Source organism: Vitis vinifera, chromosome 15 (assembly GCF_030704535.1).
Source record: "Vitis vinifera cultivar Pinot Noir 40024 chromosome 15, ASM3070453v1".
NCBI classification, from domain to species: Eukaryota; Viridiplantae; Streptophyta; class Magnoliopsida; order Vitales; family Vitaceae; genus Vitis; species Vitis vinifera.
The window spans coordinates 16170729-16186920 of NC_081819.1; the positions used below are offsets into that span (position 1 = coordinate 16170729).

The following is a 16192-nucleotide window of genomic DNA, read 5'->3' on the forward strand; positions in this document are numbered from 1 at the left end:
CTACGATGAATCATGACATAAGGCTATCAATTGTCATAATTCACCAAGCCACTATACCGTGTAGACTTTCAACCTTGACTTATGGGTTAAACCTTAAGTTAATCATATATTCTTATGAATTGGGTCATTGTTGATGAGGGTTGGTGGAAACAGGTATTCTCAATAGAAGTATCGTGATATCTCATATGATTGAAACAATGTGTACTCTTGAGTGATCCAAATGACATATCATCTAAAGGACTATGACCATAGCTCTTACTTCTAATTCTTCCAATTCTTCATTTGTCATCCTCTTTGGTTTTTTTGTTTTGTAATACTCTAAGAAGTTCTTGTTGCACTAAAACATCTTTAATAGTACTCTATTAGATACTAAAATTATTTTTCATACCAAAATTCCCAATATTATATTTTATCTCTAACGTTAACTTCAAAGTAATTTTCTCATGATCTTCATACCACAACTCTGATACCATTTATTGAGTATGCAAAAACTTTGATATCACTGATTAAGAAAAATCACAACACTCAAATGCAACAAGGAAAAATAAAGTAAAATAGAGAAGACAAACTATTTACGTGGTTCAGTGTAATTATTTGCGTCCATGGGAAAGGAAGATCAAATTTATTATAACCTTTAAGACGATATACTTCAAACTCTCTCAACCTTTTTCTACCCAAAATCCAATACATCATTTACCTATCTTTCTTCGCCCTTTTCTCACCTTTTTTTTATAAATAATTCTCTTTCTTTCAATCTAATATAAAACCACATAGTTATATAGTCATATGTGTTAACCCTAAAACAATAATTTTCTAACCGTAGTCAAACTTAAAAAGATAATTTATAGAAACACAAACTCTATAAATAATTAAATATTGATTTTCCTAAAAATAAAAAATAAATCATTTGATTCAAATCCTAACAACCTCACCATATGCTTTTTGAAAATGGTCTCATTCTCCACCAACATGCATAAACATGGATCAATGCATGTTTATGTAAAGGTATCTTGTGACTAAATGATTCTTAAACCCTTCTAAAGGTTTCGCTCTTGATCTAATGCTTTGACGCTAATATATTGCCTAATTACGAAGCTACGGTGATTCCAAAATGGACTTGACATTCTTAAATCATCAAGTACTTCTGTGGGAAAAACCTCTTATTCTATGTCTTTTCAAAATAAATCAAAAGCTAAAAAATGTAGTCATGGATTGTGGTTCTAATGAAGGAGAAAAATGTAATTATTTTAATTTAGAATATTAGATTATTAAAATTTAAAATAACCAAAAAAAAAAAAAAGGGAAAAGAAAGAGCAAATGGGAGTTATGTTTATTGGAGATATTAATTGAACTTAGAAGAATAAAATCGAAACGTTATTTTAATTTTAAAAGACAAAATATGTGGAGATAATTGGGGAAGTTAATGAAAAATTTTATTTTATTTTAGGAAGCTGTTAAATTTTTTTGTAATGTTGCTTGTTTGACCAAAAATAACCCATTTAAAAAAAATATTTACAAATTAAACTTGATTGCATCCACGCTGTATCTATAATGGATGACTACAATTTTGACCACTTAAAAAAAATTTAAAATCATAATCACTAATTACGATTTTAAATTTGAATTTAATTTTAAAGTTGTAATCATCAAATACGGTTTTGATTTAAAATTTATATAAATATATAACCATGTTGTTTTCCTTGAAATATTTAACTTTATTTCAAAATAAATAAATTGATTTTGAGTTAAAACTTTTTTTTTATATATAAAATTAGTAGTTAACTTTATTTTAAAAATAAATAAATTTATCATATTATTTTTATTTTATATTGGTTAATAAACTTATGTGATTATTTAAAAATAATAATATATGAAATAAAATAAAATAAAATATCAATAATTTATTTTATATTGATATTTTTAATTTGATATAAAAATATTTTTTTATTTTATTAAAATAATTGATATTATTTTAAATATAAATTATAATTAGTTAATTATATTTAAATATAATAAATTATATTTATTTAAAACAAATAAACTATGAAATTATATTTGAAGAAAACAAATAAAACAAATTATTATATTTATTAATTATTATATATAATATCATATGTATACAAGTTCAATTTAAAATTAAAATTTATCATATTTTATTTTAATATATAATAATTTGTTTATAATAAAAAAATAAACAATGTATTACAAACAAACAATTAAAAAAAATATTTTGGTAATTACGATTTTAAATTTATTTTAAAATACTCATCAACTATGGTTTTTTTTACATGGATGCCTATGTGATCGGAATGCACTAAATTGAGCATTATTTTAAAATTAAGTTTCTGATTTTTTTTTAAAATATGTTATTTTGGTAAAAAAAAACTCAATAAATTATACAAATGTCATCAGATTTATTATTTCTTTTATACTTAAAAAAAATAAAAATAAAAATAATATAAGAAAGGGAAAGAAACAAATGGGGTAAACCCCCCAAAAACCCTCATTTCAAACGCCAGGCTCGCAGAGGGAGAGGAGCGAGCGACAATGTCAGGCTTCAACCTCCCCACTAGCTCTGCCCCTCCTTCTTCTTCATCATCATCATCAACCTCTTTGTTTCCTTCATTTCCTTCTGCTTCAGCTTCTTCATCGCCTCTCTTCTCTGGAATTTCTTCCTCTTCTTCTTCCTCAATTTTCCCCTTCTCAAACCCTTCTTCTTCGTCTTCTCCATCTCCATTCTCTTTCGGATCAACCCCTTCTGCTGCGTCCTCTCTGTTCCCTTCTGTGTCACCATCCACTGAATTCTCACTGAGTTCTTCCCCATTTCAATCTTCTTCCACTTCTTCAAACCCTAGCTCCTCCTCTTCTTCATTTTCTTCCCAATTCTCCGCCTTTGGTTCATCTTCGTCCTCCTCTTCCCCTTTCGGTGGGGTAGGATCATTCGCTTCTTCCGCCCAAGGTACGTTCGGCTTCGGGTTCGGATCCGCTCCAGCGGCATCATTGGCACCGAGTTCTGGGTCGACCCTGTTTGGGGCGTCTTCGATCTCATCCACTGGTTCGTCACTTTTTGGGGCGGCTTCGCTCTCATCCACCGGTTCGACATTGTTCGGGGCGCCTTCGGTCTCATCGAGTCCTTCCCCTGCATTTTCTACTTCAGCCCCTTTTGGGTCTTCTTCCTCTTCTTCGGCTGTGATTTCTTCTACTACAACTCCTTCCACTGCTAACACCTTGTTTGGGGCATCTTCGGCTTCGGCTTCTACCGCTAGTGCCTTGTTTGGGGCTTCTTCAGCTTTGGTGTCTACTGCTACTGCTAATCCATTGTTTGGGGCTTCTTCAGCTTCGGTTTCTACTGCTACTGCTAGTCCATTGTTTGGGGCTTCTTCGGCTTCGGTTTCTGCTGCTACCCCTGCCTTTTCGTCTCCGTTGTTTGGGGCTTCTTCTCCTGCACCTCCCTTTGGACCTTCTTCTTCGTCTTCTACTTCGGCTTCAACTGCTCCTTCTGTCCCCAATTTTTTTTCTTCCAGTTCAGCTTCCAATTCGAGCTCTCCAGCACCTGCATTTTCGTTTTTGAAGGGGACTACGAGTTCTACGACTACTTCTGTATCATCCGCATCCTCTTTGACATCCTCTACCACAAGTTCTGCGGGTTTCTCATTTGGAACACCATCCTCTTCGGATTTTCAGGCCTCTTTTAGTCTCGGAAATGCAGCTTCTACCACCACTAGTGCCGCCCCAGCATCCTCGGCTTCTGCTGCAACACCGGCGAAGCCTGCTCCTTTTGGGTTTGGAATGTCATCACCTTCATTATTTTCGACAGTGACTACTACTACTAGTTCTTCGACTCCGGCCGCCGCCACAACCCCAGCTGCTTCTGCAGCTTCCACCTCGGCGTTTTCTGTCTTTGGGGTGAGTTCTTCAGCTTCAACTGTTGCTTCACCTGCTTTTGGTGTGAGTTCTTCATCATCAACTCAGGCAACAACTCCAGCATTGCCTGCTTTTGGGGTGGGTTCTTCATCTTCAGCTATTCCTTCAACCATAGCAGCAGCAAGCACAACTAGTTCCTCGACAGCGGCAGGTTCTTTTCCTGGTTTTGGTGTTACAAGCGCAGGTGCTTCCTCGGGGACTACTAGTTCTTTTCCGAGTTTTTCGTTGCCGACTAAATCATCAGCCCCTGCTTCATCTTCACAAGCACAAACCACAACTGCTTCTCCACTTTTTGGTGAGTTTGCTTGTCTTCTGTGTTTTTAATATATTCATAATCAACTGCAGCTGAAGTATTAAATATAATTGTGGGTATCTCTGAAAGGGCTTGTTCATGGCTTGATAGCTATTAGCTAAATTGGTTTTATATTGGATAGCAAGAATTTGTAATTTATTTGTGGGTTTGGAGGAAAGTTTAAGTTTAGAGTGTTCGGATTTGCAGAATACTTGTTCTTAATCATTACATTGAAACATGTGGCAAATGAAACGAACGTGCTTATTGCCTGCCAAGGAAAATTAGTACTTTGGCTTCATCACTGACAGAAATTGTGGAAAAGAAAGAAAAAAAAATCACCAAATTTCGCAGCAAATTTGTTGTGTTTCTCTAGGTTTCTTTAGGCAAAAAAGACGAAGTGAGGTTGAACAGGATATATATATATTATAAGTAAAATGGAATGCAAGAGATGGAATTTTGTTCTCTGCATTTAATTCCTGAAATGCTAATGTGCCCAGATAAAGTAGCAGCTGTTTGTGTGATCATGTAAATCCTTTTGTAGGTGTTCCTCCTTCCACTGCTGTAGCTGTAACAAGTTCCAGTACTACTGCTGTTCAGACATCATCATCCCTGGTTGTAGCTTCTAGTAGTGGGTCAGTACCCTCTTTCTTGGTGGCTTGGCTTTCTTCTGGTATTTGAGCAATTTTTTATTTTTTATTTTTTAGAAAAGTTATAAAATTTTGTTGCTGACTCTGCTGATACTTTTAGCAAAATTAATTCTAATGTGTTTTTGTCAGTAACACTCATCAACTAATTCAAACATTTTTTTCCTCAACATTTTTATGGGAATATCTTGTTATATCCTTTATGTTAGGTTTTACTAGATTTTTTGTTTCTGAAAAATCATTGATTAGAAATGATATTGAAATATTGTAATACTTTACTGCTGTTTATTTTCTCAAAGGTTGCCTAGTGTATCGATTATATAAACTGCAAGTTAATATTTAAATTTGGTAACTTATCAAAAAATATATCATTTATTCCATGTCAAAAACTTTCAGTAACATACTATGGATCTGAGTCATCCTCTCTTTTTCTCGCTGTCTCTCTCTGTTTTCCCCTTATTTGTCTGTAGGACAAACTCAACTGTCACAACAGCTGTAGCACCTGCTCCGAAAATGCCATCCGAGATCACTGGGAAAACTGTTGAAGAGGTACCTCACAATATGGATTTTCTTCTATAAAGTAGTGCTTATTTTTATTCTTTATATATGCAAACAAATGAAATCCCAGAGCAGAAATTGTGCCCTTAGAGAAAGAAAATGAGTCTGGGCATAATATGTGCTTTAAATATGACATACTGCATATTTATCCAAATCTTTGAGCATTTCTTTCAGGTTTCACTGGTTTACCTTGTTGTATTTGGACACACGACTATATTACAAAATCACTTTTCAGTTTATTTTTATTGTTTTTTCCCTTGATTGTTGGTTTCTCTTTGTTGTTACTTTCTTTTAATTTTATTCTTTAATGCCTTTCCTCCAGTTTCTCTCCTATTCTTTTTGAGCTCTTATGTTTGTTCTATTTTATTGAAAGATCATCAAGGAGTGGAACACTGAGCTACAGGAACGCACTGGAAAATTTAGAAAACAGGCTACTGCAATAGCTGAGTGGGACAAGAAGATTTTGCAGAATCGTGATGTTCTTCTGAGACTTGAGGTGATTATTTTAGATGTAATTAACATTTCTTATGAGAAGTCAATTTATTCTCATGAAAAGGACAGAGGGGAATAGGAGATGCAGCACTGTTCATAGGAATGTAAAATGAATGAAGAAGATAAAAAATAGGATGTAGAAAGATAATGTGATTCCATTCTATATATTTATTTGGCCTTCTTATGGATTTTGGTATGTTGAATTTATTTTCACTCATGGAATCGACATTTTAAACAAAATGATACTATCTCATACTGCATAATAGTATTACACACCTTAATAATATCAAAGCATGATTTAAGTCTTAGATTGATATCTTTTCATGTCCTTGTTTTTCTGGATTTGCTAATACGATCAGATCAACCATGTAGTAATGTTTTTGACTTATTTGTATGGTGTAGTTTATGACTATTGCCACTTGCATTCTTTGGTCATTGCACTAAATTTTGAATTTGTAAATTGCATAACAGATTGAAGTGGCGAAAGTGGTTGAGACCCAAGCTCAATTGGAGAGACAACTTGAGTTAATTGAGACCCATCAGCAAGAGGTATTCAAGTAAAGAGTCTTGAGTCTGTTTTCTAATGGTGAAATTATTGTAAGAAAAAGAAATAAATGATAGGATGTTTAATCTCATGGATATTTGTATTGCTTATTATCATGTATTGTATTTGTTGGAAGAATCATCATCTACAAGAGAAAGTGTCTTTTCTACTACACCTGAAGCTCTTTTTCTAGACTATACTAAGCATGTAATTTTCTGCCTTATCTCCCCTTTTATAGTTGTTGCACAAAACCATTTCAACTGTTGGAGCTACTTGTAGGTTTTTTCCATGCAGGCATTCTAAATCTTATTTATGCAGGTACCTTGATTCATCCTAACATTTCATGTAGCTGTTTATAATCTGTGGATGTGTTGTTGCTCCTTGATTGATTGCCATTTGTTGTCAAAACTCAAAAGGCATTGTCTTCTTGTTCGGTTGAATATTTAGTCCATTTTTAAACACGGAACTTTTTATTTCCCAACTTCAAAAAGATTGCTAAATTATACTAATGGATTATGGTTAATCAATGAGTGTGACTTAAAGAATTTTAGCAGGCCTTAATTTTATCCTTGAACATTTGAACTGTTCAAGTAAATTTAATGAATTTTATAAGTTTAGAAGATTTTCAGTTGAGCTCTTAAAACACAGAATTTTTTTATAGGAATCTCTAGTGTTGTGAACACTGGAGTGTTTTAATTTTTCTGGATGGAAAGTGTAAACATGATGGTCCTTTTTGATGAGAAGTCTCCATCCATGTTGATGGAGAAAAAGCAGCTGATGTTTGAGTTTGTGACTTGAAATGAAGACATGTTTTACAGTGGTTGCTGTTGTAATATAGATTTTAAAAATTAGAGGTCTCCTTTGGTATTAAAGGACATGTTACTTGTGGGTCATGCTTGTTGTGAAGTTAAGTTTATGGAGTATAGCAGCTGTGACAAGAGGAACAAAAAATGTGATGTTGTGTTGCAGGCTTCTATCAGGAAGGTAAATGATCCTCGATTCTATGGATATACTGTGTTTGTTAGGAGCATTAGGAGGGGCAGTTTTGTTTAAGAATTTCAACGTTAGCTCTTTGTAAGCTCTGTTCATTATTTATCCATATTCCTAGACTGATGATCCCATCACTAGGAAGGCGGCATTCAGATTATAGACTTGGTTGTATTGCATCACAATCAAAGTTCTTGAAGGGGATATTTCAACCTGGAATGACTAGATGTGGGAGAGGCCAGACATTAGGAAATTTGGGTCTATGGTAGTAGACAACCGTGTTAAAAGAGCTTGGGGACTTTACTTGAAGAAGAAAGGACAAATTGATTGTTTCTGATAATTATATATATGTATATATATGTATGTATGCATGTATACTAGGGTCGGGGTTGGGATTGATATATGGAGAGAAAACCAAAGGTGGAGATGCTGGTGAAATTTCTCCAATGATTTTATTCCTATTATCTGCTTGGTTTAAAGTGAAACTTGAGGGATCCTAGAAATATAGACATAGCACTAAAATAATATTTGATTGTAACTTTGAATTTTATTTGATTATCCTACAGTATTTGTGATTAAACTAAAAAAAATTTTATAATAAAATGAAACTTACAACTTTTTAAATAAATTGAAATCTTAAAATTTTTATGCAAATCCTGCATTTTAGAGAGTTCTGTCCAAAATCCTGTGACCCCTTGAGAAAGCATACTCAATTAGCTGTAGAGGTTCATCGAACAAATGGTTATTGGCTATCACTAATTAATATTTTGTTTGTGTGTGTGTGCATGACTTACTATTTATAAATATCAGGATCAGGATGATGAAATTCCTTTTTCTTGTTCCTTGTTCTGACCATTAGGTTGATAAGGCTTTGCTAAGTATAGAAGAAGAAGCTGAGCGTATTTACAAGGATGAGCGTGGATTGCTCCTTGATGATGAGGCTGCATCCACAAGAGATGCAATGTGAGTACTCATTGTACTAGTTGCATTTTACTTTGTCAGATGGAATCATGTGGTTCATCCTTTGTTCCTTTCGTTCTCCTATTGCATATGTTCTTGTTTTCTTATTACTTTGCTGTCATGTAACATGGTATGCCCCATGCTTGGGTTATATGTGCATTAAATATTTCAAAATCTATCACAGTCTTACTGATTGTTGTTGATATTTGGGGTTTGGGCAGAAGTTTGTGCATAAAAATTGTTGAACATGTGTGTAGCAGTGGAGATTCCTTGGGATATAAGTGATTGATAACAAATGGTTCAGATTATTTGCCTATCAAAAAAAAGGTTCAGATTATGAAAATGTTGAGCTTCTGATTGTGCAGAGACTCATATGAAATAAATCCTTGAAAATGTTTGCTTTCATTTGTTTAATTTGTTATTCAGTATTTAACATTTAAAGATAATAGTGTCATAAATAACTAAATATTTCTTAAGTAGGTTTTGGAATTGGAAGCTGACTGGGAAGTCCATGGTTCTTTGGAGTACAGGACCACATGTTCTTAAGCTTTGTGAATACACCCATGGAATGGGAGCTTCCTTCTATATACTTTGTGTTGGAAAAGTTTATATTTGTTGACTATTCGATGAGGCAACCTGCTTTTGAAGGTAGTGCATAATTCCCCTGATAAGATTATGGAGTACCTTAAGTGTAAATACATCAAATCATGACCATAGTATTTCATTAAAGTCTTAAAGCTTAGGCTTGTGAGAGCTTTAACCCAAGTTAGTTCGAAATCCATTATTGGTCTATTACAAAAAACTTAACTTTTGAGGTCAAGTGGTAGCTTGCCTTGTTTCTAGGTCATAAGTTCAGTCTCACTGGTTCCCCTCTTATTAAGCCCACTTGCAAGCCCAAAGGAGGTTGCTTGTCAAGTGGGGCGTTAGGACTTAATTCAGTTTGAAATACATTGTTGGTCCATTACCTAATAATTTAAGCATTTAGGGTATTGGGTGGGAGGCAGGGTAGGGATCTTTATTTGATTCTATGTTGGGTTCATTGATTTGTCCAAAATTGTCTGTAATATTCATTTCTCATGGAGATATGGATTGATCTAATCTATACTATTTTATTCTTTCAATTTTGTTTATGGTGGGCAGCCTCATCACTTTCTATTGTGGTGCACCTCTTGGCTTCCAAGGAAACTCCATCATTAGTCATCCCCATCCCTAATGTAGTTACCATTTCCTCCCCTATGGACTAGAGGATTTGCATCAAACAATCAGATCTACCATCTTCAGTTTCCTGGCTTACATCATATGGACCTGTCATCAGTAACCAATCCAAAGCCTTGCCTTTTCCTTTCTTAGCTAACTGGAAACTAATTATTTCAGTCACTGCTGTTACACCCTTCACACGACCACCACCAGATTGAACTCAACTCAACTCACCAACATTACCACCCAAAATCATGGTAAAAGGAAGCTTTCATCAGAGTTTGTTGATGTTATATCCTTTTGTGGAAAGCTATACCCATTGAAGCCAGATAGGAGTCTTCAAGACCAGTCTAGTATAGAAGCTCAAAATGATTGTTTTTTGTTTTTTAAAGGTTTAGTTAATCTTGAAGTGGGAGGCTTTAGGTGTGGGATTCAATAATTTCTTTTAAGGTAACTTTTTGTATTAGTTCAATGGTGAGGAACAAATCTTTGATGGCTAACTACTTGACCAATAGGAACTGGATGTTCCCACGTAGGTGTGGAAAGCAGCAGTAGAGCTCATCAACCACTTCTTTCTACATTTTAGAGTAGATTCAGTGCTTTTGAATTTGTTCTCTTTTTTGGAGTTTGGTGGTTATGCCTCATACATCTCATGATTTGGTGGCAAGGTGGCATATTAAGTCTGGGCAGGGAGTATGAGAGCTCAGAAGGTGGTGCAGCCTACAATGTTTTGGACTCGATGGCGGTTATAAAATTTTTGAAGATTTGAAAGTCCACTTCAAAGTTGAAGCATTTTGCACTTAAAACAAAAATTCTCTTTGGAGTGGGATGGATTTGTAATAGTGTAGTTCATTTTTTATGCTTTTGCTTTGTCTATTAGATCTTGATTTTTTTTTCTCTCTTCATGTACAGTGTGTGTGCATAGACTCTTGTGCTTTTTCTTATGTAAGAAAATTTTGCATGAAACAGGATATCATATTTTGCCATATCATTTTTTTTCTATGTTTATGCATCTATTAGAATGTTTTTCTTTCCTTGGATGTCATTCCAGGTATGAGCAGGCTGAATTTATAGAGAGGGAAATGGAACAAATGACGGAACAGATAAAATCAATTATTCAAACACTAAATACCAATCAGGTAAGGATCTTTAGTTCAATGATCCACTTCTTTCCAGAAGCTTCTTTCACGGACAATACTTTTGACTGTTTTTCTTTTTCATATAGGGTGGAGAACTTGATGTGATGGATGGGATGACTCCATTAGATGTCATTGTACGAATTTTAAACAATCAACTAAGCTCTCTAATGTGGATTGATGAAAAGGTAAGTATCATTTACGAGTTCCATCATCAATGTTTCACTTAGAAGGACTATGTGCTATATAGTTTCATTAGTGTACAACAAAAGTAAAAGAAAAATAATTGTAGGCTTTCAGTTTTAAGTAATTTTCGTGGTTATACAACACTACCTTTTTGGTGCCATATGTAACATCTAAAACATGTTCTAAATTGCTGCTGTGGTATTTAGATTACAAAATAATAGAATATGTTTTGGGTCTCATTTCCTAGTTTGCACATTTTATTATGGTGAAAATTTTCGTAGTTTTTCTGAGAATTTCCTTAGCATATACGGTGTTCTTAAAAGTTATATGATTGCAAATTTATTCTATCAATGAAAAAAAAATGTAAATTTACTGTACATAAACATGCACAAATCTGCTTTGAAATGTTATTGACATTTGTGTTCTCAAAATTTAAGCCAGCAAAGGCTTCCAGAACCACCCATGTTTCACTTGTGTCTATCCTGAAAAAGAGACAAATTGTATTTCCTCCCCCAAGGGTTGATGGCAATTAAAGAGAATTTCCCGGGGTTTCTAATACTACATAAACCGCTGATGTACTGTCTTTATCAATGCATTCCCTTAAGTTTCCTGCAAATCTGGCCAAGTAAAATGTTGATACAAGTCTTGTTTATTTATTACCTCATTCAACTTGTCAAATTGGGAAGAAGCGTTAAAATCCAGGATTCCTCAACTTCATGGTCAACCAATGAAGGGCAGAAGAAGTATTGGTTAACTTTAGGATTGGGGAGTGTAATTTCAAAAAACTCATGGGAACTATATGTTTTGCCGTAACGTTTGGGAAGTAGGTTTAAACTTTTTTATAGGAGGGATAAGTGTAATTTTCCCCAAGAAAGTCAAAATGCTTCTGCAGATCTAAACATTTTCTATGGGGGATTTAATAATTGTAAGTTCCATAAATGTTCCTATAGAAGGAAAGGTTTTTTTTTACACTACTTCCATTTCCATTGCTAGATCACTAACATTAATTCTTGTCAGGCTCAAGAATTTAACTCGCGCATTCAGAAGCTTGCCAGTCAAGGTTCTACTTCAGAGCATGGATCAATGGGTCCAAAATTCTGGATGAGTTAATCTTTCTTAAAGTTGGTTTCTACCAAGTAGAGTTAACAAGTGCAAAGAAGAAGGGCTCATTTCACATGGTTGTTTCTTTTAAAATTTTGGCTAGAGATTCATCTTGGATGCACAGCAATGCTTCTTGTTTCTTTGGTGAGAATGGAGTTCCTTTTTCCAGCAACTTTTTTGGAAGTTCTGAATGAGGATGATGTAGTTCTGGACCTCTGGTGATTTAGCCATCTGTGAACAAAAGCTTCCCAGGATTCAGAGGCGAAGGAGTTGAATTCGAATAATTTTCCATGTTATTAGGCAACAGAGTGTTATTGGACACAGTCGTAACTTGTAACTCTTAACAAATCTTTTGCAGCTCTTGCATAGTTCTCGCTTTATTTTCTTAAAACCCTTTACAGAGTAATGGAACATTCTGAAAATTGAAGTTGTTAAGTTTGTTGAAAGTGGGAAAGGTTTCCTTGCATTGAAATGAAAGGAAGGAATGCAGTTAACCAATCATCCCAGTCCCATACGATTTCTTGTCTAATTCTCATGTTGATATCATGTGTATGTTTCTTGAATAAGATTTTGGTAATTGGGAATTCATACAGTTTCAAACAATCCCGGAAAATTTCTAGAATCCCTAATGGAGAACAGGTTCTTACCGTGTTTGGCAAGAGCCATTTAGCAGTAGTTCAGAATATATGAGAAACATAGCTTCCAGGAAATAAACCTGGACGCACCAACTTCATTTGGCTCTTGGCATGCAAATCCTTCAATAGGTTCAATCCACATGGTGTTAAAAAGAAAAACTTATACAGACAAAGGAATCCTATAATAACTACCAGTGGCCTTCAAATTGTTCAAGTATTCATAAAAGAAAGCTATTTATACAGGCTTTGCGTCAAAGCCAAATCAAGCTCGAAAGTGATCAGCACCAACTTGTGGTAGATTTCCATATCCCAAACAGACGGGCTTTCCATCCTAGTGCTCAATAAGAATCAGGCGCTTTGGGCACGAGCTACGACCACGATCAAGAGGATTACTATGGCAAGGAAAGTGGATGACATGATTTTTTCATCCAACTGATCAGTGGTTTCTGTGGTGGATCCTTCCCTCTCAGAAGACCGAAGCACCTCATTCACAAGTGACTGAAATTTCTCTACCAGTTCCATGATTTTTGCCTTGGTGATCTCCAAAATCCACCTCAAGATGTATGTGGCCAAGTCCGGTTCCTCACTGGAGCTCTGTGAACTTTCCTCTTCAGCTGCATGGATCAAATCAATAATAGTTATATGAAACAAGTAGTAGAAATGAATAGAAGGTAAAGTAATACTCTGCTTTTCTGTCTAGTTTCTTCTCCAAAACCGATAGTAGTATGCAGAATGAAGAATGAGAAACACTACTGCTAAAAATTCTTTTACCAAAATCACTCCCAAACAGACGTTAAACTACTTAATGACACCATTCCCATGTTCTCCTGTTTCTCATCACCCCCAACACCCTGTTCTGTGCACTCTATCTTCTCTCCATGATTGAAGTGTATGGGCAAAAATACTTAGCAACAAAGTACACACAATCGGTTTTGTTTTGGAAGGCTTGAATCTAATGCAAATCAAATGTGAGCATAAACAATGAAAGAAAGATCCATTTGGCTCAATCCAAACCTGTACAGAGTGGCTCCTGGAGCTTCCTCACCATCTTGTTGTTCAATATAGCATCCCAAACAGCTTTATCCGATGACAGAGACATCACCATTCTCTACATGCAAAGTAGTTTCCATAAGAAACATAAATGCAAAAGGTGCTTTCTTTAGAAGCAAACTTCACAAACACACCTAACCTTAACATTCACAACCTAATTCCCTGTGTCTGCATATAAGATTTCAAGAGATTTTTAAGAGTGAAAGAAACAGAGCAAACATCATCATTTCCACAAACAAATCCATGCCTGAAAAGAAAAAAAAATTGGCTATTTTCTGTTTTCAGAACAATGCTTTGTTGAGGAATTCCAGTTCAATAACTTTAGTCAATACCTCATAAACTCGAGCAAATTCTGAGTCATTTTCCCACACATGTTACTATCATCCAGTTTAAGAAGAAAACCTCAAGCAAATTCAAAGTCAAATACAATCCACCAATAAACCCTTCTAAAGTATTGAAAGGCACCTGAACAGATGGGTCAGTTTGAAGCAAGCCGAAAGCCTCATAAATTCTGCCATATCTCTGAGTTTCCATTATTCTTTTATCTGACTCTGACCCAGATGAAGAAATCCCGTGCAAAACACTGGGTAAGATGCAATTTCATCAGATACACTCATCTCTGAAGTATTGGGAAATAAACCATCAACAGAAGGTGAAAGGCCCAACAAGTGAAAGCACAAAAATTTATTGGCATGCACAGTTGAATTTGTGAAAGATTCAAGAGCAAGAAAAATTTTCAGTCCAGCAAACCTCAATATGTCAATTGGGAAGGGAAAAACTAATATTGGTAAGGGAATTAATTCATGGGCGTCATAAATTACTAAAGAAATCTGCAAATGAACAGGCAAAAACAAAAAAAATAAATAAATAAACAGAAGTGAAGATTTTCATCCACCTCTGAAGCGCAGCAATGGCATTTTCGACTTCAAATCGAGATGGGGTTGGCCCAAAAACACGATTAATGAAAGACTCATTTGCTCTTTCACCTTGTCTTCCACCTACATACTCACATCTGCATACTCCACCATGGCACAAACGGTTAGCACAGTGTCGCCTGAAGGGCGCAGTGAAATTACCTGAGGCTAGAAACCTAGAATTGGATGATGATGATGATGGGAGGGTGGGAAGATTGTTGGAGGTGGTGGTGGTGGTGCGTCTGGGGGTGGAGGGTGCTGCTCCAACAGCAGCTGTAACTGTTCTTATCATGGCTCCTCCACCCATTTCTTTTTTCAGGTTTTCTTTTTCCCAATCTACTCAATGATTCTTTGTTAAATTGCAGTTCTTCTTGTGCATCAAAACTAAGTGATGATTATTTTTTTTTTAATTGAAACTAGAACAAAAGGGGATTTGATGAATAACTGGTTGGCTATGGCTCCTCTGCCCCTCTCCTCCTCAATCCACTTTCATGAAGGATTCCCTACAGATAAATAGTTAGATTTTTTCCTCTTTCATTTTTTTTATTCTCAACATACGCGATTTACTGTTATAGAAGAGTATAGAAGGGACTTTTCTTGCTAAGGATATATTTTCCTTTCATTCCAAAAGTAAATGAAAGCTTTTAGAATTAATCTAACCCTTATATATTTGAATTTTTATAGAATACTTCCTTTATTTTGAGCGAAAAATAAGATGAGAGAAAATTAGAAATAAGAATGATAGGAGGGTATTTGATGAAATTTCAAACCAATTGGGGGTTAAGTATATTTAATCAAAACCTTAGAGAAAGTGAATGAAAAATCCTATAAAGCATTTATAATAATATATTCATAAATGATGTTAGTGTATTCTATTATTTGTTTTTACGTCCAAATATTATTCCATTAGATTTTATTAGTGAGGTTTATAATGAAGCAATCCTAACAAATTAAGAATATTGTATATTTTTTCTTCGCTGGATATTTTCCATAAAGTTTTTTATTAACAAGGTTTTAGTAAGATATATATATATATATATACTAGATTCCACTAATAAAGTTTTTAATGAGACAGTTCTAACACACTCACTAGATTTTTCTTAGGATTTTTCATTAGTAAGATTTTAATGAAAGATATATATATATTTTTTAATATAGTAGACATTCGTAAGTATTTTATAAAGAGTGGTGAATGACCACCACATTTACTAGTAAGGGTGAAAGAAACTTGATGTATTGTCTTAATATAATGGAACTAGGTAGAAGGTGATTGAATAGGAAGTCTTTGAGCTAAACCCCAAATTAGTATTTTATTACCTATTTTAAGTTTGTCATTTTATATTAATTCTTTAGAGACAACAAAAATATTATGCAAATATAAATAAAATTAATCACATAATTAAACATAAAATATAACGTGAAAAAAATACCTAGCAACCTACTAGGTGTAAACAACCACGAGTAGTCTCTCGATCATTAAATAATCTACTAAATATGATAAAAGAGTATACAGTTCAAGTTTTTTATGAATGATTACTCTCTTAGGCTCATAAAAGTCGCATTTTAAAATAA

General features: G+C 34.4%; 2 protein-coding genes across 2 annotated transcripts; one reads left to right on the top strand and one right to left on the bottom strand.

Moving 5' to 3' along the window:
- Positions 1 to 2479: 2479 nt before the first annotated feature.
- On the top strand, positions 2480 to 12522 carry LOC100265039 (nuclear pore complex protein NUP62). Its single transcript, XM_010663050.3, has 9 exons — positions 2480 to 4219; positions 4758 to 4848; positions 5331 to 5409; positions 5792 to 5914; positions 6382 to 6459; positions 8301 to 8404; positions 10650 to 10737; positions 10824 to 10922; positions 11938 to 12522. The coding sequence occupies exons 1-9, from the start codon at positions 2548 to 2550 to the stop codon at positions 12028 to 12030; spliced, it is 2427 nt and encodes an 808-aa protein (XP_010661352.1). The 5' UTR covers positions 2480 to 2547; the 3' UTR covers positions 12031 to 12522.
- A 184-nt stretch (positions 12523 to 12706) lies between these two features.
- LOC100254691 (uncharacterized) lies at positions 12707 to 15251 on the bottom strand. The gene is made up of 4 exons (XM_002276737.4): positions 14602 to 15251; positions 14172 to 14289; positions 13671 to 13764; positions 12707 to 13270 (listed from the first exon to the last, which is right to left on the bottom strand). The coding sequence occupies exons 1-4, from the start codon at positions 14925 to 14927 to the stop codon at positions 13005 to 13007; spliced, it is 804 nt and encodes a 267-aa protein (XP_002276773.1). The 5' UTR covers positions 14928 to 15251; the 3' UTR covers positions 12707 to 13004.
- Between the last annotated feature and the right edge of the window lie 941 nt (positions 15252 to 16192).

Excerpts from the sequence above, each read along its gene's own strand:
- LOC100265039 (XM_010663050.3), top strand. The coding sequence starts at position 2,548 with ATGTCAGGCTTCAACCTCCCCACTAGCTCTGCCCCTCCTTCTTCTTCA. Across the intron at positions 8,405-10,649 it reads GCATCCACAAGAGATGCAAT|GTATGAGCAGGCTGAATTTA; the intron begins GTGAGTACTCAT and ends ATGTCATTCCAG. Across the intron at positions 10,923-11,937 it reads TAATGTGGATTGATGAAAAG|GCTCAAGAATTTAACTCGCG; the intron begins GTAAGTATCATT and ends AATTCTTGTCAG.
- LOC100254691 (XM_002276737.4), bottom strand. The coding sequence starts at position 14,927 with ATGGGTGGAGGAGCCATGATAAGAACAGTTACAGCTGCTGTTGGAGCA. Across the intron at positions 13,765-14,171 it reads AAACTGACCCATCTGTTCAG|AGAATGGTGATGTCTCTGTC; the intron begins GTGCCTTTCAAT and ends CTTTGCATGTAG. Across the intron at positions 13,271-13,670 it reads CCAGGAGCCACTCTGTACAG|CTGAAGAGGAAAGTTCACAG; the intron begins GTTTGGATTGAG and ends TGATCCATGCAG.